Source organism: Pantherophis guttatus, chromosome 1 (genome assembly GCF_059756535.1).
Source record: "Pantherophis guttatus breed Tessera chromosome 1, ASM5975653v1, whole genome shotgun sequence".
Lineage (NCBI taxonomy): Eukaryota > Metazoa > Chordata > Lepidosauria > Squamata > Colubridae > Pantherophis > Pantherophis guttatus.
In genome coordinates, this window is record NC_142063.1 from 325,068,594 (window position 1) to 325,089,629 (window position 21,036).

A 21,036-nucleotide genomic window follows, 5' to 3' on the forward strand; every position below is an offset into this window, starting at 1 on the left:
CGTCTTCATTTCCTGATCCTTTTAGATGATACTCATAACCTCCCTTTCTGACTTCACCAACATATCAGCATTGTACTCAGAACTAAGTCCAACAGCCCACACAAACATAACAAGATGAACCTTAGCCCACTTAACACAGCCTGCTCACCCTCAGCAGAAAGTGACAGTACATATAGAATCAAAATTTCAAATTTCATTTTTTAAAAGAAAAGAAAAGCCCTAATGTGACCTAATGATGCAAATTTCCTTGTTCCCCATCCTTCCTTGGCATGATGAAAGCACGGTCATTACACAATCCTCCCTTCCTACTCATTATGTCTGCAAGCAGCTTTTTTTCTAATTCCTAACCTCTTCCACTCAAGACTTCTATTTTTTCCAGTACACGTTGCTGCCCCTTCTGCTTTTTGATAGTTATCTACTCTCTCTCCTCCTTTTATGTTGAAAAAGCCACCTGGATAGAGCAGACCTCAAGGCACCACATGTTCTTCTGCAGCTCGGTACATTTTGTCAGTTATAGCCTACAGACAGAAGAGGCAGGGGGCCACTTCATAGCCTCTTTTCCACTCTCATCTCTCACACTGGGGTGTCTGGCTTGTTTGTGGCAAATAGGAAAGGAAAGGAACTTTGCTTTCTCCAGTCTGCAATTGGGCCAAGTACCCCAAGGATCCGTAGTGGAAACTGAGAAAAGGCGAGGAGTACTTGTGATTTGCATGGTCTAAATCAGGCTTCCAATTTAGCATGCTGGTTGAGGAATTATGGGAACTGAAATCCACACATCTTAAAATTGCACAGGTTGAAAAGCACTTATCTAAATTGGTATTTCTCAATCACACCCAGCATTTTATTTATTAGGTCATATGTTGCCCAATTTTCCCAGATTCCTGGAAGCAAACATATTAGAAGGAAATCGAAATGCCCACAGTAATAACTTCAAACAACAATAATTCCACAAAAATGTAATAGCAAAAATAAATAAATAAATCAATTATCACAAAGGTTGATGACATTCATTTCCAAAGCAGTCCTATGTAGAGGAATGGTGATACACATTGAAACCAGACCCAGGTCTTCTCACTACAGGTAATGTCAGAACTGGCACCAGTTTATATGAGCAAGGGACTCTTGACCATGCCCTCCAACTATGCAACTAGCAGTAGCTGTGACTCCAAGAGGACCCTAAAGTCACAGACCAGTTCTCTTAAGAACAGCATCATTCACTGGAGAGATAACAGTTGAGCTGACAAAAAAAAACTTTGATAAACAAAGAGCAATTCCAATTTGGTTAAGTTCAACTTTAATTTGCTGTATCCCACTCAAGAGCCCAGGACAAGACTTTAATAATATCTTCCTTCAGGCCAATGGTTACAGTAAAAAACTGAATATCATTAGCATAGCTCAAAATTCAGTACAATGTCCTATCTGAGTATGAACTGCATCATAGTTAAATTAATCTATTCTGATTCTCTGGCTACGGGAATCTGTGTCTTTAATTATTATTTATGGATCTTTCTTTTATAAAAAAATAGGCTTTTTTGCTACAAAAGAAATACTAAGAAGAAATTAGGAATGTGAACTTTGCCTTAAAGAACAGAAATGGATTTCATTAATCTGCCTTCACAGAATATTTGGTGGAAAATGGGAGAATATAAACTGAATAATGTTCTTTCTCAAGTTGAACAAGAAGCGTTTAACTATATGTACAGTAGTTCTGAATGCTTCAACAGCAACCTGACCACAAGAAAAATACTGGTATTGCAATAAAAACGAATTGTGAAAATAGGCAAACAAGAAAAACAGAAGACTGCACCATTATAATCCTCTGTAAGAAATGGATGAACAAACACATGGTAATCTCAGTGAAAAGGGCTAATAAGGAAGACACTCACTGATTTCCAGCTGTCTTTGGATTCTTCCTTTACAGCGCTCCCGGTAATCAGTCTGGGTTGTATTATATTCTGACATCACCTCCACAAACTTCCGTGATAAGGTGGAATGCTGAGGGCGGGAGTAGGGGGGAAGCAAAGTTACAACAGAATATTTCTGAAAAATATATGTGCTGCTCAGAGGTGAAATGCTCCCGGTTCGGACCGGATCGCCCGATTCGGTAGCGATGGCGGCGGGTGGTTTGGAGTACCAGTAGCAAAAATCCCTGTGCCCACCCACCCCCACCATGCCCAGCTGAGCCGCAGGATCATCTACAACCTCTTCCGAAGAAAAAATGCTTTTAAAAGTAAAAAAAAAAAAGCCTCTGATGATCGCGCTGCTCAGCTGGGATAGTCAGAGGCTTTTCAAAGCATTTTTTTCTGCAACCTCTTGGCCGAAGAGGTGGTTAAAAAATGTTTTGAAAAAGTCTCTGACGATCCCAGCTGAGTTTCCTGATTGGCAGAGAGGTATTTTTAAAAAAGCCTCTCTGACGATCCCAGCTGAGTATCCTGATCGGCAGAGGCTTTTCAAAGCATTAGAAAAAATGCTTTGAAAAGTTAAAAAAAAAAAAGTTGGCCATGCCTACCCAGTCACATTACCCCCCCCACCAAGCCACGCCCACAGAACCGGTAGTTACATTTTACATTTCACCCCTGGTGCTGCTGGCTTATATACATCCATAAGCTTCTGTAAAAATCCCCTTTTCTTCAATTTGTAAATTTACAAAGAAAATGCTCTTTGATACTATGTTGAACCCATGGAATTTATGGAAGAAGAGATCATGGCTAATGGCTTGAAAAGAGGATGCAACAAACCTGTGAGAAATGAGATGCTTACCAATCACTGCTAGCTGAAAATGCTAGATGGACCTTTCATGTATACCTTATATCAAATAAATACCGTGTTTCCCAGAAAATAAGACCCTGTCTTATATTTTTTTGAACCCTGAAATAAGCGCTTGGCGTTATTTTCAGGGAAGTCTTATTATTTTGGGGCGCATGGAGCAAGATGGGGCTCCTCTTGCCGTCTTACCTGATTTTCAGCTCTGTGTTTAAATATTTTTGGGGAGAGCTTATTTTTTTTGGGAGGCTTATTTTAGCTCAGGCACTCAAAAGCCCGATTGGGCTTATTATCAAGGGATGTCTTATTTTCGGGGAAATCAGGTATATCTTATCAAATAAACAGCTTTGCTGCCTGTTTATGGGTTTCCCGAAGCCACATCGCTAGACAAATAAAATTAAATGTTAATCTATATGAAGACCCACTTGGTCTATTTTTTATATTCTTGGAATAGATGGGAGAGAGAGGAAAAAAGCTAAATTCCTCAAAACACTCAATTTGAGCCCATATTTCACTGTCTCATCAACACTGTATTTGGGGTGTTCATAGGATTATGGAACAGGCAATAATGTCCCTGTAATTTCCTTATTTACTTTCCACAGAGCATCATCAATCTGCTTGGTTTCAGAAAGGTCAAATGATGATGTAAATCAGGCTTGAACAACCTCTGCAGGACTGGATTTGACTTTGCTCCTTGCAAAGATAAGCTCCTTTAGCCCATTTAGAAGAGGTAGGGAGGAGAATGTCAAGCAGACTGTCTTTCCCAGCAGTTCTAAGTTTTGGACATCAGACAATGTGTCATGGGAAACATTCTAACCAACATGAAGATCTAATCATTCTAACCAACATGAAGATCATACAATGGCATACAGGGCCTCCCCCCCCAATAATTGCCAGCCACTGCTGTAGATATTGAGAAACAGGTGGAGCCATTTTTCAAAAGCTACAAGATTTTTAAAAGTAATCTACCATTTGATCACCCTGGTTATTCTGTGCATGAAAACCTCTGGATTGATAGGCAACATGGCTTTTTAGAAATGGACCCACCTGAGTTTTCCTTATTCTCAAGTCTGCTGATGATCTGTTCAGCCCTTCCTCTTGTTCAATACTCTGTTCAATACCTAAGAAAAAGCAGAAAAGTAGAACCAATTTTCAGAGAGGGAAGAAAAAGCACATTACAGAGTAAACAGATGGTCTCAATCTCTGTCTCTCCATCTCTGCCTGCTGAACATCCATTTCAGACCGGACTAAAAATAACTCTCCAGAAGAGAAGGAACCAACTATAAATGACCCATTTTTAAAATTTGCACCTGGCAAGTTATCACCTGTAGGTTTCAATGGAGAGTTGCAGTGATTTGTTTGTTTGTATTTTTTAAAAAAATCAAAATCTGGGCTAGCAAAGGGGAACCCTAATATATATATATATAAAAAATAACTTTTTTTTTTTAATATATTTTCCAAGCTTTGCTAGCAGGGAAGGGAGCTTCCTTGCAATCAGCTCGATTCAAAGATTTTTCCCCCAAGCACAATGGAAAGTGCTTTAAAAAGTTTCATGAAAAGATTAGAAGCTTCAGAATGGAAAAAAAGTGAGAATTTTCCCCCCCATATGGGACCTTTTACCATCCTTTATCATTACTCATGGATCACTTGTACAAACACACACTCAAAAAATGCACATGGCAGTGATACAAGCAGAGAATGTATGCTTAGAGCTTTCAATTCTGTAACAACTTTGTCAAGCTCTCAGATAGATTGGCTATGCAAAGAACAAGGAATTCACAATCATTTAGTGAGCTCCTACAGTGGAGAAGATATTTGAACTTGAGACTTCATGAACTGTTGATCAATTAGTACTTTGTTTGGGAAGTGAGCCTGTAATGTGATGTCTATCGAAGAGACAAGTTAATCTATTTAAAAGGTACAAATTATTTAATGTACTTTTAAATGGTTTTTAACTTTTGTATGATGTATTTTTATCTTGTGGCTGTTCACTGCCCTGAGTCCTTCGGGAGTAGGGCGTATATAAATTAAATTAAATTAAATAAATAAATAAAATAATGTTCCCTTCTTCCACTTATGGATGATCTGTGCCTTCCTCAATTGTGGGTCCTCTACTAGAGGCCTGGAAATTTGAGGATTCTGCGCAGTATTTTAGCTGTTCCTAGCACTGAATTCTTCTGGACAGACAGCTCTGATGTTGTCCCTGGGATCTGTTGGGACCACCGTCCCAGTTTAGGAGTCACAGTCCCCAAATATGCTCCTATCACCACTGAATTCCTATCACCACCAGCACCGTCACTTTACTTTCCATATCTTCTCTAGTTTCTCCTTCGGACCCCCGGTACTTCTTCCCACTAAGGCAGTAACTTTCAGATGAAATGTCTCGGTGAGCAGCTCCAAGCACAGCAGGTGCCTCTTCAAGTTTATGCCATTTCATTATCCATTATGTCAAATCAGGAAGAGATTTGGAAACCCCAAAACGATTCCAATTTCAATCATGCAAGGAGTGGCCTATTCTCTCCTTACACCTACAGCAGATACTCAACTCTTTAGTTTGGAGCGCACTTTGTTGGCTGTTTTCTTGATATCAGACATCAATTCCTCCAGCTCCTCCTTGGTTTCTAGAAGGGAAATACTGAAATTGGTGACTTGGACAGAAACACGCGCACACATCCATATGCATACATTTTGGCTTTTTCTGTTACGCTGGACTTTGGAATGAACTTATTTGTAACTGGCTAACATCCTTTATGTTCCAAAACATGGTTCAAGAGAGACAGAATAGAGAAGAAAGCCATTGCAGACATTCCCATGAGTACCCTTCCCCTCACTCTGAATGCCCCCACAAGTGAGATTGTGTTCTGCCCCAGCTATGGACCCCAAAGAACGCAGCACAAACAAAGTCTGTTCAAACCTTAGTTTACTAAATAAACCAGTTTTTTACAATGGCTGTTAATTAACTGCATTAACAGCCGCCAAGAATTCAAAGACTAATACTAAAGGCTTACTGTGATTGGCAGAATGCCCAGAAGCAATTTGCAGGAAGCTGATAAGATAAGCAAGACAAGACACGAAGGTACACGAACAGAGTTGTTCCCTGCAAATTGCTTCAGTCAGCGTTCTTCCTTAAATAGGCTAAGGGAGTGGCCAATTAGCCCCAAGCCTTACTCTCAAGGAGATCTCCTCCTGAGGAGCCACTCCTGCCTTTTGGCAGCTCTGCACGCCTGTGAATCGAAAAGAGACTCCTCCTTTTCATCCTCTTCACTTAAGGGAGCTTCTAGAAGTTCTGAAGGCCCTGGCTGAATCCCCGTCCCTGGCACCACATCTTCTCCAGCCTCATTGTCCGACTCGAGTGCCAGCTGCACAGGCTGCTGGCCCAGCACCACACCAGCCTCCTCGCTATCTGAATCAGCTACTAGCTGCACTGGCCGCTGACAGGCCACAACAGACTGGCACCTATCCTTTTGCCTTTCAGGAACTGGTGAATACAATCATCTTCTGTAGAGCAATCAGACAAGGTTTCATTTAGATCAGCAACTGACTCTGTTATAATGGTCTATTATTTTTATGGCTGTTTTAAGCTCTGTACGTCGTAAGATTCCTTCATATAAGTAAGCAAGATATACATTTGGGTAATCAGTCAATAAATAGAATTGTGGCACAAATGAAACACAAAATGTTAAAAAGTTATGGTATTTATGCAGTTACTTACCAAGCACATCTAAGTTATATTAAAGTAACCAAAATATCTTTACAATCCCCAAGGCTAACCTTAACCCTAATGTTTGAAAATTGAAAGTTGAAAAATTTGACACGCCCTACGACAGTAACACAGATACCGTGTTACATAATGTTATTATTCTAATATTACCGAAGTTCATACCATTTACATAGCAACATAAGCAAGGAAAAGGCAAATGCCCAAAGAGCTTACAATCAAAATGTACGGTAAATACTGACAGTTTAATGAAAACATTTGCCTCATCATTGTCTGCTGCACAGTTTATGAAGAGCTTGGAAAAAAACCCTGCAGAAACTAAATGCTGACCAAAGACTTTCTTATTTCCTCTCCATTTGAAGTGTTTTTTGGCTATTATAGACAAAGAGACACTGCATCCGTTTTATCTTTTAAACACCTCTCCAAACTGATCTTGGTTTTCCTTTCTAAAGGAAATATTAATTTACAAAACGGGTGGCTTAAAACTAAGCAATATTTAGTGTACTTACTTCCCCCTTGTAAGTTACCTAAACTCTTCAATTCCCAAAATGACCAAAATGTTCTCAACCAACCCTCTTCAAATGACACTACATCGACCTAAATTCACAGCTCCTGGAGATTCATTCACATTCTTTATTTTTTTTTTAAAAAAAAAGAAGTGTTGTCTAGCCACATAAATGTAATATACCTGTCATCTAGTATCAGTGGCCATCACACCTTGCAGTATAAATTCTATAAATTATGCATTTTTATCCATCATAACATCTCCAACTAAGAAGCGGGTGGGGGGAATCACTTTTTCTGCATGAGACTCATCACAGAAATCTTTATAGGTTTAGATAAACCTCCACTGTCATTCATCTTTTCTCCTTTAAGGTGGCTCGCATAATGTTAGCTTAAACCAAACCATCAGTGTGACAGTTCATGAATCAGAATGTTTGTGACCTTATCAAATACATTGGTTGACAAGGGCTTAAAGTTTAGCATGTTTATGAAAGTGACCTAGATAATTTCTTTCCTAAATTCTATGATCTTCTAAGGCAGGGGTGTCAAACTCACCCCCGGGGGCCAAGGGGTGCTTAGATCTGGCCCGCAGGGCCACCCTGGAAACAGCGAAGGACTGGCCCAGAGTGCCTCTGCCAGCAAAAACGGATGCATTCGGCCTTCCCAAGCTCTGTTTTCGCTGGCAGAGGGTTGCAGGCAGGGGTGGGTTCTACTTACCTTTACTACCGGTTCGCAACGGGATCGCGCATGTGCTTTGCTTCTGCATATGCGCAGAAACTTTTGTGCATGTGCAGATGGCCAATGATGACATCTGGGGCGGGGGCGGGGCCTCCCGCCAGTTTTACTACCGGTTCTTGCAACCCGGCCCGAACCGGGGACAACCCACCACAGGTTGCAGGAGGCCGTCGCAACTGAAAACGGAGCTCAGGAGCCCGTTTTCGCTGGCAGAGCGCTCGGGCCACCACAGGCGTCCCCAACACAAACGACATCAAGCTGGCCACACACACCCCAGCCCCCCAAGGTCAAACACAACGCTGATGCGGCCCTCAATGAAATTGAGTTTGACACCCCTGTTCTAAGGCCTCCTTGCAGAAGAGAGACAGTCCCTTTAGTGCTCCTTCTCTGCAATCTTCCAGCCGATTCTCCCTACCTTCATGTTGATCACAACTAACGCAGCTTGGCACAAAACGTGGCAGGTGCAATTGTGTTTCCCTCCTCACCCCCCATGAGATAATTTTTGTCACCTGGAGCTCTAAAGGCTGCCAGTGTAACCAAGCAACACTGGCAAGAGCAGCAGAGATTGGCCTCAAGGATGCAAGGAGAACACAGCTCAGCCCATTTCTCTCAGAATCCACAGCCATGCTTCAGCTCTTCTCCGGACAAGCTCAAATCATGTACTGCATCATTGCTCATGACAGACAAGCATTCCATTTTCTGGATTAGGTGGGACAACCGAATAACCACCTAATTTTTAGTCAAATACTTTCCCAATCCATGGCATAGATGCATCATCATCAGCATGTGAAGAACTCAAGTGAAACATCTGAGACAGGCTTAAGACCACAAGTATGAAGTGCTTTTAAACTTCTTTATCAACAGGGATTTTGTAGCTTGTCCAGAACATGCCGCCTTGCAGCTTTCTAAAGAGGCAATGTATTTGCTAAGCTTATTCAATGCCTTTACTCGCAATGACAGAAAAGTTGGTAAATTATGAACCTTGTAGAAAAGCTGTAGTCTATGGGGCAAAAAGCTGGAAAAACCTTTTCCAGCTAACAAATTTTACTAAAAAGGTGTAAGTTTTCATGAGTTGCAAAAGCGTATGCATTTTAATAAATAGTTTTAGTTGGAAAATATGCTTCCAGACTACTGATCTAAGACAACGTGTGAGTTTCTAATAAAATGCAATGCCTAGCTTGGAATTTCTACTTATTATATTTATTTCTATTGGGGAGTCCTTGGTGGTCTCTGAGCTTGGTTGGTTGTTGTTGTTTGTTTGTTTTTTGCAATTGAATAACAAAATATCTGCAAGAAATCATCAAAGCTCAGAGAGCATCAAAGATCCCACAGTTCAATCTTGAGCTACAAATATTCTCCTTTATTGGTATCTATGTCTACAGTCCAGGAAGTTATTCTGTACCTGATCCTTAATTTCTGAGTTTCCCGAAGTTCTTCCTCCTATGAACTGTGTTGTTGAAATTCAGCAGCAAATTACTAAACACTGATAGAACAGTTCACTAAGTTTCAACATGAAACAAAAGCAAAATATTCATTAAAATCCATTTGGACTACTTAAAATTGCAAAAATAGAAAGAAGTCCTCACACCCAAATCTTTTTTTTTTTAAGCTCTCTTCCCAAATCACGCCTATCCATTTAATGGACATTACTCCTTTCCATGTGGTTCACAGTACACAAAATGTTTTATTAATAAGTAGCAAATATTAATAGAATGCTGATATTATTTAATAATGGAAGGCTGGGTACCAAAACTGCCTTCTCCTGCTTAAAGAGAAACTAGCTAAATATATCTATTTTTTTGCCAAGACAATAACTAAAAATAAAATGAACAATTCACGAGGTTATTTATTATGAAGTGAGATAATTATTACGGCAAAATGAAGAAAATGAAGCAAAAACAGCTGTTCAATGTGATGTTTCTCCATCAAATGAGGCCATGCAAACCTAGTAGGAACATAGAGGGACAAGGAAAAAAGAAACTAAAAGCCTTATTTCTCATTTGCAACCTCATACTGTCACTCACCTTAAGAAAAATTGTAAGCAATTTAGGATGATTCTGAACTGATAGTTTCAATATAGAGAATATGGATTCATAAGTTCATAGAAGCACACAATACCCACAATACTGGATTGGTTTCAAGTCTGGGCAGAGCACAAAATCCAACTATGAAGCCACAAGCAAATCATGCATCTTTGTTTATCTGTCATACTAGGGTAACAAGCCAATAACAAACCACAGCTTCAGATGTGGTCTACAGCAAGGTTTAATTGACTCTGTTTACACAGACTCATATCAAGCCAAAACCAAATACAGGTAGTCCTTGATTTACAACCACAATTGAGCCCAAGTGTCTTTTGCTAAGCAAGACAGTTGTTAAATGAGTTTTGTCCCAGTTTACAATCTTTCCATAGTTGTTAAATTAGGAACATGGTTATTAAGTGAATCTGGCTTCCCCATTGACTTTGTTTGTCAGGTCGCAAAAGTTGATCACATGACCCCAAGATACTGCAACTGCCATAAATACATGCCAGTTGCCAAGTGTCTGAATTCTCATCACATGACCACAGGGATATTGCAACAGTCATAAGTGTGAAAAAGAGTCAAAAGTCATGTTTTTCAGTACCGTTGTAACTTTGAACGGTCACCAAATGAGTAAGTCAAGAGCTGCCTGTTAGCTCTTTTAAGGCTTCATTTGATATGTTAATCCACCATTAGGTACAAACAGAAAAAGCTGTGCTACCTACATGTTGTGCAGATATTAAAGTCAGGATTGGCTGAATTAGCTTTTTTAAATCGCTAATTAATCATTGGACTCACACATTATGCAATACAGATCAGATATATAAATAAATGGGGGGACAGTCCAGAAAAATACTGGAATATAGGAAGCTGATGCCATCTAAATTCTGTGTAAAAAACTGGAGAACAAAAGGCGACAATTAATAAGGAGCTTGTATGGATTTTTCCTTCCTACATTGCCTTTGTTACATTTCCTTTTAAAATATAGCACATTCTTCTTTGTTTCGATTTATCTCTTGCTTTCCAGTCAAATAATCAGTGCGATATATTATGAAATGTCTATATTTTGGGAGGAGTAAAGAGGAAGCTGTATAACAAATGCAATATTTTATCTCTGCACCAGCAGATCTTTGCTATTTGTAAAATTAAAGCTCTATGCTTTCTTCAACAATCCCCTTCCCCAGTATCTTCTGCTATTCCGCTTTTGAAGTAACCGTTTCTCATCTAATAAAAATCTTCTGGATTTTCAAAGGCAAACACATCCCCAGGGAGCAATTTCTGTCTTGCACAGTGTAGGTGTTTACAATGGCTAATAAGCCACACCAACTCAGTCTGGGAAATCAATGTTTCCATCCTTTATATGTGACCCAAAGCTCATTAGCGACATCTTGGAGCCACAGAGAAGCCGGCTATCATTTGAGGAAGTGGATGGCATAGCAACATGAAGATGAAGGCTGACAACATGTTCCAAGCACTGATCCAGCTGCAGCTGTGCAAATACGGATGGCCTATGAAACAAGTGCATAGAGAGAAATCTTTGAGACGGTGTGGGGGGGGCGTGTGTGGAAGAGAGAAAAGGAGAGATGGTTCTTTCTAGCCATTATTAGTAAAATTCTGTAGGGATAGATTTTAAAAGTAGGAGTTAGTTTAAAAGCTGGGCAATTAGACCATGTCCCACAACTAAGAGGGTGGAACGGTGGCTCAGTGGTTAAGATGCTGGGCTTGTCGCCTGGAAAACCAGCAGCCCAGGTTCAACACCTGAGAGCCAAGTGATGGGGTGAGCTCCCGTCCTCGCCTCACTCCTGCCAACCTAGCAGTTCGAAAGCATACAAATGCGAGTAGGGATGGTAACAGTGCTCTGTGATGTCATGCTGGTCACATGACCGCGGACATGTCTTTGGACAGCTCTGGCTCAATGGCCTTGAAACGGAAATGAGCACCACCCCCTAGAGCAGTGGTGACAAACTCGATTTCATTGAGGGCCGCATCAGGGTTGTGTTTGACCTCGGGGGGTGTGTGTGGTCAGCTCGACGTGGCCAGCTCGATGTCACTCATGTTGGGGGTGCCTGTGGAGACCCAAGTGCTCTGCCAGTGAAAATGGAGCTAGGGAGGACCCCTCAAGCCACTCCCAAGCTCCATTTTTGCTGGCAAAGGGTTGCAGAAGGCCGCCGCAGCCGAAAGCGGGCCAGTCCTTCACTATTTCCAGGACGGCCCTGTGGGCCAGATCTAATCACCCCGCGGGCCAGATCTGACCCACGGACCTTGAGTTTGACACCCCTGCCGTAGAGTCAGGAACGACTAGCGGAGTAAAATCTGCAGGGACTCCTTTAGCTTTTTTTTTTTATTTTTTACCACAACTAAGAACTTAAAGTATTGTGCATGTTTAGAAGAAGCAAAAATGATGGGAACTCAGAGCTAATAAGCATTAGGTGGAGCCCAGTTATTTCAAAAAAAGGAGCTGCAGAGAAGTAGAGAAGTAGATTTCAGTTCAACAGAAAATTTTCTTACAGCAAGAACTGTTGCCCAAAGGCTGTCTTCAGGCAGTGGGTTCTCATTCAATAAGCACCCTGAAAAAGTGGTTGGACTGTAGAGATGCTGCCACTGTACCCTGCAAGCAGATCGTGTAATGAGTTCATTAGGCCAGTCCCTCATAATTTGTCATATCTTGATTCTTTTCCTTTCAGAACTCTGCAACCGCTACTCATACTATCTAAAAATTGTGAAAGCTGCAATTCTTTCAAATCAGCAGTGGGTAAGATCAAAGGAAAGCTGGGATAAATAATTTCCAAATGTTCCTTAAATGTTATGATTGTATGAGAGCGGAGAATCCTGAACTACACTGAAACAGATAGTGGATTCCACTATGATATAAAAGGAACGAAGAATCAGAGGTAACCCAAAGATGCTTTTTCAAAAGTCAACTGGACTTTCTTTTTCCTTGAAGACATTTCACTTCTCATCTAAGAAGCTTCTTTAGTTCTGACTGAATCATAACTGAGTCAGTTAGACTGAGTCACAACTGAATAAGTTTCTTGAATGAGAAGCAAAACCTCTTCAAGGAAAAACAAAATCCAGTTGCCTTTTGAAAAAGCACCTTTGGGACAACCATGGCCTGGATGACTTGAGAATCTCCATAGACAATCAGAGGAAACTCTTTCCATTATTTTCCCTAGTTTAAAAACCCTGATCAAGCTCAACATTATACCAGCAGGGTATTGTTAAGAACAATCTAGATTTTCTTGTGGTGGTCCCTTTTGGCTGACTCAGTCAAGGGTTGGATGACACTAAAACCTGTTGCTAAAAGAATGGCCTTCCGCTGAACTGGGATGATTGGCCTGCTAGACATTTTTATTTTTATTCATTTTTATTTTTTTTATTTTTTTATTTTATTTATTTATTTATTTTATTTATTTATTTTGTCAAGCAGGGGTGGGTTCTACTTACCTTTACTACCGGTTCGCAATGGGAGCGCACACATGCTCTTCTGCGCATGCGCAGATCACACATGATGACATTGTGGCGGGTGGGCGGAGCCTCCCACTGGTTTTACTACCAGTTCTACAGAACCGGACCAAACCGGGAGCAACCCACCATTGTTGTCAAGCATGTATAAGATAACAGATATAAGTATAAAAGCGATTATGAATACAGGAAATGGATACGGATAAATGGGGACAGTAGGATAGAGACGATAGGCACATTGGTGCGCTTATGCATGCTCCTTACAGACCTCTTAGGAATGGGATGAGGTCAACAGTAGACAGTCTAAGGTTAAAGTTTTGGGGGTTTGGGGAAGAAACCACAGAGTCAGGTACTGCATTTCAGGCATTGATCACTCTGTTGCTGAAGTCATATTTTCTGCAATCCAATTCGGAGCGGTTTACCTTGAGTTTGTATATATTGTGTGCTCGTGTATTGTTATGGTTGAAGCTGAAGTAGTCATTGACAGGTGGGACATTGTGGCAGATAATTTTGTGTACTACGCTTAGGTCAGACCGAAGGCAGCGTAGAAAACATTCCAGTGTTTAGTCACACAATCCCAAGTAAATTTATCCAAGAATAAATTCCATCAAAGATGACTTGCTTCCAAGTCAACTTGCACAGCAAAACACATCACATGCACAATTCACACACTTGCTACAAAATAGCTTTGCGAGATTTTATACTCAATCTCAGGGTTTAGGGTCAGATGTTATTCTACTACAGTAAGGATTGTTCTTTTTTTTTTTTCATCTGTCATTTCTGAATCAAGCCACGGGATTTTTGTATTTTAGCATATTCCTTTTTGATGAGAAAAATCCAAGCCTCTTATTGCCACAGATGGCATGCACAAACCATGCTTGGGTTGTTTGTCAGCAGAGTAGTATAGCAATCGGATGAACTTCAGGCTTGTGAATACAGTAAAGTGGGGAGAACCAGGCAAATCTAATTTAAACAACTGAGCAGCCGAAAATTGGGCTCATGCTGAGGGCACAGGGCAACAAAAGGCTTGACTGAAACTCCAGGGGAGCATGAAAGGCAGAAGGGAAAGCAAAGCATCCAGCTACCAAGTGGGCAGCCGCAGAGAGACTGATGGCATCTGTCTGGGGAATGCAACAGGAACGTAGGCAACTGAGGTGGGAGGAAATGAGGGCTAAGCCTGGAAGAAATTATCTAAATCCAGCTATCCTTTCTGCAAGTTGAAGCATTTGCCCGCTGAATCCCGAGAGCCCATCCCACACAAGCCCTAATTACAGAATGCCTACAGCAGACACAAGAAGAACAAAGAGTTGTCAGAGGAAGCAAGAAAACAAGGAATTGAACGAACAAGGAATGGCACAACTTGGTGAAGTACGACAGACTATATGGATACCATCTTTCAAGGCAGGGGAGAAAGATATGCTGGTCTGGTCAACCAGCTACTAACTAGCCAGAAAAGCACTTTCCAGTTTGCTCTTCTGCTTTTCATATCAGCGTGACTTGAAAAAGAAGCAGGGCTTGCAACATTTGCTAGGAAATTGTAATGAGCATTATTACAGACTCAGCCACTGCTAAGGATGTCAAACTATTGTTTTTAGCAATATTGCAGAAATTTGCCCAGCTGGCTGACCTTAGCTGACGTTAACAACCTTAGCTGGATTGGACCTGTTTCCTACATGGACAGGACAGGACAGGACAGGACAGGACAGGACAGGACAGGATAGAATAATGGAGTTGGAAGGGACCTTGGAGGTCTTCTAGTCCAACTCTCTGCTTAGGGTGGATAGAAGATGCCTAGGGAAGACCAGGTTTGTAGGCTAGACCAGGAAGTTGGAAAGAAAAATTTGTGAAAGAAAGCAGTGGTAAACGTCTATTTTATTGTAAAGGTAATCATGGACACGTCCACAAAGGATGGAAGGCTGAGTCAACCTTGAGCCGGTCAGGATCGAACTCTTGGCAGTAACCACTGTGCCACCATAATCCTATGAAGTATGTTGGTTCAGATAGATTGATTGACCTAAAGCCACACAGAGCTTTTGGGGGTTGAAGGTGGACTTGATGGCTGGGAAATTCTGAGAGTTGAAGACCACATATCTTAAAATGGTCAAGATTGAGAAATAATAGTATTGAAGCACCAAGCCACCATTGAGTGCCTTCTTGTCCAAACTATCCATTGGATTTGCCATGAATGCCCATTTACTACCGTGTTTCCCCGAAAATAAGACCCTGTCTTATATTTTTTTGAAACCCGAAATAAGCCGTTGGCCTTATTTGCAGGGAGGTCTTATTATTATGGGGCGCATGGAGCAAGATGGGGCTCCTCTTGCTGTCTTACCTGATTTCCAGCTTTGTCTCCCTAACCATAATCAAAGGAAATGGCGGGGACCAGCTGTGCATGCATTTAAGTATTTTTGGGGAGGGTTTATTTTCAGGGGAGGGCTTATTTTTAGGGAAACACTATACAGTGGAGACAAGGCATTCTAAAGTGGGTGCTTCCCCTCTACTCACTCTGAAAGTGGAGCTTAGAAGACACTGCTTCGTGTGGGAAGGGATAGCCCCATTCCCTTTCTCCAGTGTCAAATTGAAAAGCCAGAAGGGAACTTAATCGAAGAAGACTTGAGAAAACACGGAAGGAAGGGCCCACTATTCTACAGGAAGCAGTGTCACAACAGTTCTAAGCGCTCCCTCTGGAAGGAGTGGTGGAAAGATATTTACTATAACCAGCGATGGGTTTCACATATTCTTACCACTGGTTCGCCGCCTGCCTGCCCGCGCACTCACTTCACACACACGCACACCTTCCGTGCATGCGCTTTGCTTGCGCACACACCTTCCACACATGCACCCAGCCTCAAAAACATGACTAAATAGGACTGCATTACCCCAGGGTGGGGGATGGGGGTGGGGGTGGGGACCGGCCCACCTGCAGTTGCCGCTACCGGTTCATTCGAACTACTCTGAACTGGCTGAATACCACCTCTAACTATAACTCCCTTGCCTGATTCTTGCCTGTAGCTCTGTTATCCTACCTCCATTATAGGAAAATAGCAACTACCTTTTCTTATAACAATTGGATATGATCATACAGAGTGATTGCGCCCTGGGTCCCATTAATTAAACAGTATCATCTTACAGGAGCCCAGTCTGGACCTGTCTTCTGGAATGATATCCCCCAGAGATTCATGTGGCTCCACTCTTATAACATTTAGGACATTGTTAGGGACCTGGTAGTTCTCCTAGGCTTTAGAATAAAATGATAGTGGAGCTCTGTAATGGTATGTGAGAATAACAGATTAACAGAGTTGGAAGAGACCTTATAGATCCGTGATGGCGAACCTATGGCACGGGTGCCACAGGTGGCACGTGGAGCCATATTGGTGGGCACGCGAGTGTTGCCCTAGCTCAGCTCCAGTGCACATGCGCGCACCAGCCAACTGATTTTCAGACCTTCTGGTCCCACCGGAAGTCGGGAAACTGGCTGTTTCCAGCCTCCGGAAGGCCTCCGGGGGGGATGGGGAAGGCTGTTTTTGCCCTCCCCAGGCTCCTAGAAAGCCTCTGGAGCCTGGGGAGGGGGAAAAACGGGCCTACCGGGCCCACCGTGCCATCACGTGCCAAAAGCAGGAGGAATGTGGGAAGGTCACATGTGCATGCGCGGGAGGGCGAGGTGCATTGAATTATGGATGTGGGCACCCGCACCCGCGACCCCCCCGCTCCCCCTGCTTTTGGCACGCGATGGCAAAAAGGTTAGCCATCACTGTTATAGGTCATCTAATCCAGCCTCCCGCTCAAGCAGGAGACCCTACACCAGTGATGGCTAACCCTTTTGCCATCGCGTGCCAAGAGTGGGGTGGGGTGGGGGTGTCGCGGGCATGCATGCCCACATCCATAATTCTACGCACCCTGCCCCTGCGCATGCATGTGCAACCCCCCCGCTCCCCCCACTCCTGGCACACAATGGCACCATAGGCCTGTTTTTTGCTCTCCCCAGCCTCCAGAGCCTTTCTAGGAGTCGGAGGACAGTGAAAATGGCCTTCCCCACTGCCCGGAGGCCTCCAGAGGCCGAAAACGGCCCGTTTGCCAACTATTGGAAGACGGCTATCATGTCTTCCCTGGTCCTTCTCTTCACTAGACTAGCCATGCCCAGTTCATGTAACCGTTCTTCGTATGTTTTAGTCTCCAGTCCCCTAATCATCCTGGTTGCTCTCCTCTGTACTTTTTCTAGAGTCTCAACATCTTTTTAATAGTGTGGTGACCAAAACTGGATGCAATACCCTAGGTGTGGTCTTACTAGGGCTTGATAGAGTGGTATTAGTACTTCACTTGATCTTGATTGTATCCCCCTGTTAATGCAATTTAGGATTGCATTGGCTTTTTCAGCTACCGCTGCATGATGTGCTTCCTGTCTGGACTACCTCAAAGGACTATCAAGCATCCTTTACTTACCATTGGTGAACTGTTCTTATTTATTTATTTATTTATTTATTTATTTAGTTAGTTAGTTAGTTAGTTAGTTTTTATTTATTTATTTATTTATTTATTTATTTATTTATTTATTTATTTATTTATTTATTTATTTATTATTGGTTCGATTTATATGCCACTCTTCTCCGGAGACTCAGGGCGGCTTACAATACGTTAAGCAATAGCCTTCATACTTTTGTATATACCTGCTTAGTAGGGCTTTCGGCCCCCCCTAAGCGGTGTTCTTTTTTTTCTTCTTCTTCTAGTTGATTGTGACCTTTTTAACATGTATTGTTTTCTTTTTGTTTGTAAGCTGTCTAGAGTTGATCAAGACAATCCAAAGTTGTCAAGAAGTCAATTAGCTTCGAAATTTGATAAAAAAAATTAAAGTTATTTGGCTCAGTCTCTGCGGGACAATTTCATTTTATTTATTCGATAATGTTTGTGCTGCATTCTGCATAGACTAGGATTGGAACCCAGTACCTTCCAGCCTTGTGACAGATTCTGAGATGGAGCTCTTAAACTACATATGATTTCACTGTTGTCCCCTGATCATATCATTCTCCCCTGAAAAGTTTAGATCACATGAGCAGCTGGATCAGCCATGAAGTGATCTATTGGGCTTCATGCGATCATTTTTTCTGCACCCGGGGCCACCCACCTCTGGTCATGCCAAGAGCTTCCTACTGTGAGATGGACAGAAGAGTGCTAGGTTCTGCTGTCTAAATTAAGGCATATCTAATTACAGAGTGCTTTGTTCTAATGTGCTCACACGAATCAGGCAAGGGAGTTAATTAATATTTACGCAGCACTCACACTTGCCACGGGAGAGAACGTTCAATTGTTTGGAACAGAGCAGGGAAAATATGAAGCTAGACACAATAGGGGTTGCATAGTAGCAGAGATCCATGTGGGGGGCAGCCCTCCGAACAACAACAAAAAAAGAATTTCCAGCTGGCTAATCTAAAATGCAAAGCTGCTTCTACATGGCTAACACCTAACACTACCAACTGAAAGGCATCCTGCAGCCTTTGTAACTTTCCCTCCACGGTAGATTTTTTTGTTGTACCAAACAGATAGATAGAAGTAGGGGGAGAGGCATAAAAAAACCATTAAAAGTGTCTGGTAACATAATCTGGATCTCCCTGTCAAATTCCATGAACGAGGCAGGGAAGCTGCATAATGAAAAACCAAATCTGGAAGCATTTCAAGACAAAAATCTTTGACAAGCATGAACACCGATGAGAAAACCAGATGGCTGAACAGCCTGATACTAGCTTCAGGTCCTTTCTTGTTGAACTTCCATGGAATCCTGTGGTCATGTTCCATCTTTGCACTAGGTTTCTGATTTCTATCTGGTTTACATGAATGAGACAATGCAGTGAAGCAGTGGTGGGATCCTTCTGGTTTAACAACCGGTTTGGTGATCGCGCGCTTTGCTGCGTCTTGCGTGCGCAGTTCAATGAAAAATCACCTTCCGTGTTAGTGCTAGGGCAGGGGTGGGCAAATGTGGCCTTTTACAACCTGTGGACTTCAACTCCCAGAATTCCTGAGACAGCCAAGCTTTCACAGATTGTAAAAGGCCATATTTGCCCACCTCTGTGCTAGGGAATTAAAACAGCCGAGGCACGGCAATCCGCTCTGCCGAGCTAATCAGCTGCAAGATAAAGGTAAGTAAAGCGCAGGGGCGGGCGGGCGGGCCTAGCTGATCGTCGGAGCTACCGGTTCGCCTGAACTGATCCGAACCAGTAGAATCCCACCCCTGCAGTGAAGGCGTTTATTCTAACTGCAACCATGATACAACTCTCTCTCCCTAGCAAAATCCTACTGCTTTTCTTGATCAGTCGTGAAAGAAATGCAAGGCACAACCTTACTCACTCTCGTCAGGGTTTGGGGCAGCGAGGATGGCACTGTGCTTTCTCTTCACCTCTTCCACATTTTCTGAGATCTTCTCTATGAACCCACGAATTTCTTCCACCTGAGGGGGGAAAAAAAGCCTGATATGATTGCAGAATTAAAACTCTGGATCCTGAAGCCAGCTATAATGGATGCTACACATCTTGGGATTGATATATTAAAAATTGATCAGTGAAATAGCAACAGCAGTTAGACTTAAATAGAATAGAATAGAATGGAATGGAATGGAGTGGAGTGGAGTGGAGTGGAGTAGAGTACAGTAGGAGTAGAGTAGAGTAGAGTAGAGTAGAGTAGAGTAGAGTAGAGCAGAGTAGAGTAGAGTAGAGTAGAGTAGAGTAGAACAGAACAGAACAGAACAGAACAGAACAGAACAGAACAGAACAGAATTCTTTATTGGCCAAGTGTGATTGGACACACAAGGAATTTGTCTTTGGTGCATATGCTCTCAGTGTACATAAAAAGACAAGATACATTTGTCAAGAATCGTAAGGTACAACACTTAATGATAGTCATAGGGTACAAATAAGCAATCAAATCATACTAGGAAACAATCAATACCAATATAAATCGTAAAGATACAAGCAACAAAGTTACAGTCATGCAGCCATAAGTGGGAGGTGATGGGTGATAGGAACGATGAGAAGACTAATAGAAATAGTGATGCAGCCTTAGTGAATAGTTTGACAGTGTTGAGGGAATTATTTGTTTAGCAGAGTGATGACTTTCGGGGAAAAACTGTTCTTGTGTCTAGTTGTTTTGGTGTGCTCTATAGCGTCATTTTGAGGGCAGGAGTTGAAACAATTTATGCATATACCACTTCATGCTACAGCTAGGAGCTCGATCCTGACAGGCTCAAGCTTGACTCAGCCTTCCATCCTTCTGAGGTCGGTAAAATGAGGATTCAGATTGTTGTGGGCAATATGCTTAGAGGGCTATAAAGCTCTATGGAGCGGTATATAAGTCTAAGTGCTATTGCTAAACAATACCGCGCTTCAAGGGCTAGTTGGCCTAGACATTGGTAACTGAATATAGATCATTTATTTATTTATTTATTTATTTATTTATTTGTTTGTTTGTTTGTTTGTTTGGTCAGATTTATATGCCGCCCTTCTCCCGTAGGACTCGGGGCGACTCACAACAATAAAAAACCTGACAATAAGTAAAAATTAAATAGTATTAAAACCAAATTAAAAATCCCCAAATATCCAAATTAAAATCCACGGCAGATCAAGGAAGATGGTGGAAGAGCCATGTCTTTAGGTCGGCACGGAAGGTGTGGAGGTCGGGGGCTGTCCGGAGCTTGGTGGGCAACCCATTCCAGAGGGTCGGTGCGGCCACAGAGAATGCCCTCATCCTGGGGACCGCCAGCCGACACTGTCTAGCTGAGGGGACCCAGAGGAGGGCAGACCTATGTGAGCGCACTGGGCGGTGGGAGGCCGGTAGGAGGTGTTCCTGCAA

At 42.3% G+C, this 21,036-nt stretch overlaps 1 protein-coding gene across 2 annotated transcripts in view; it reads right to left on the minus strand.

Annotated features, from left to right (window-relative positions):
- Nucleotides 1-21,036, minus strand: part of STX1A (syntaxin 1A) — a 73,068-nt gene that overhangs the window by 11,471 nt on the left and 40,561 nt on the right. For both annotated transcript variants that reach the window (XM_034421047.3, XM_060693145.2), the window contains exons 3-6: nt 19,540-19,639; nt 5,310-5,384; nt 3,811-3,884; nt 1,887-1,995 (exon numbers count right to left, since the gene is read on the minus strand). In XM_034421047.3, the coding sequence (XP_034276938.1) occupies nt 1,887-1,995; nt 3,811-3,884; nt 5,310-5,384; nt 19,540-19,639 (358 nt within the window). The remainder of the gene's footprint in view (nt 1-1,886; nt 1,996-3,810; nt 3,885-5,309; nt 5,385-19,539; nt 19,640-21,036) is intronic.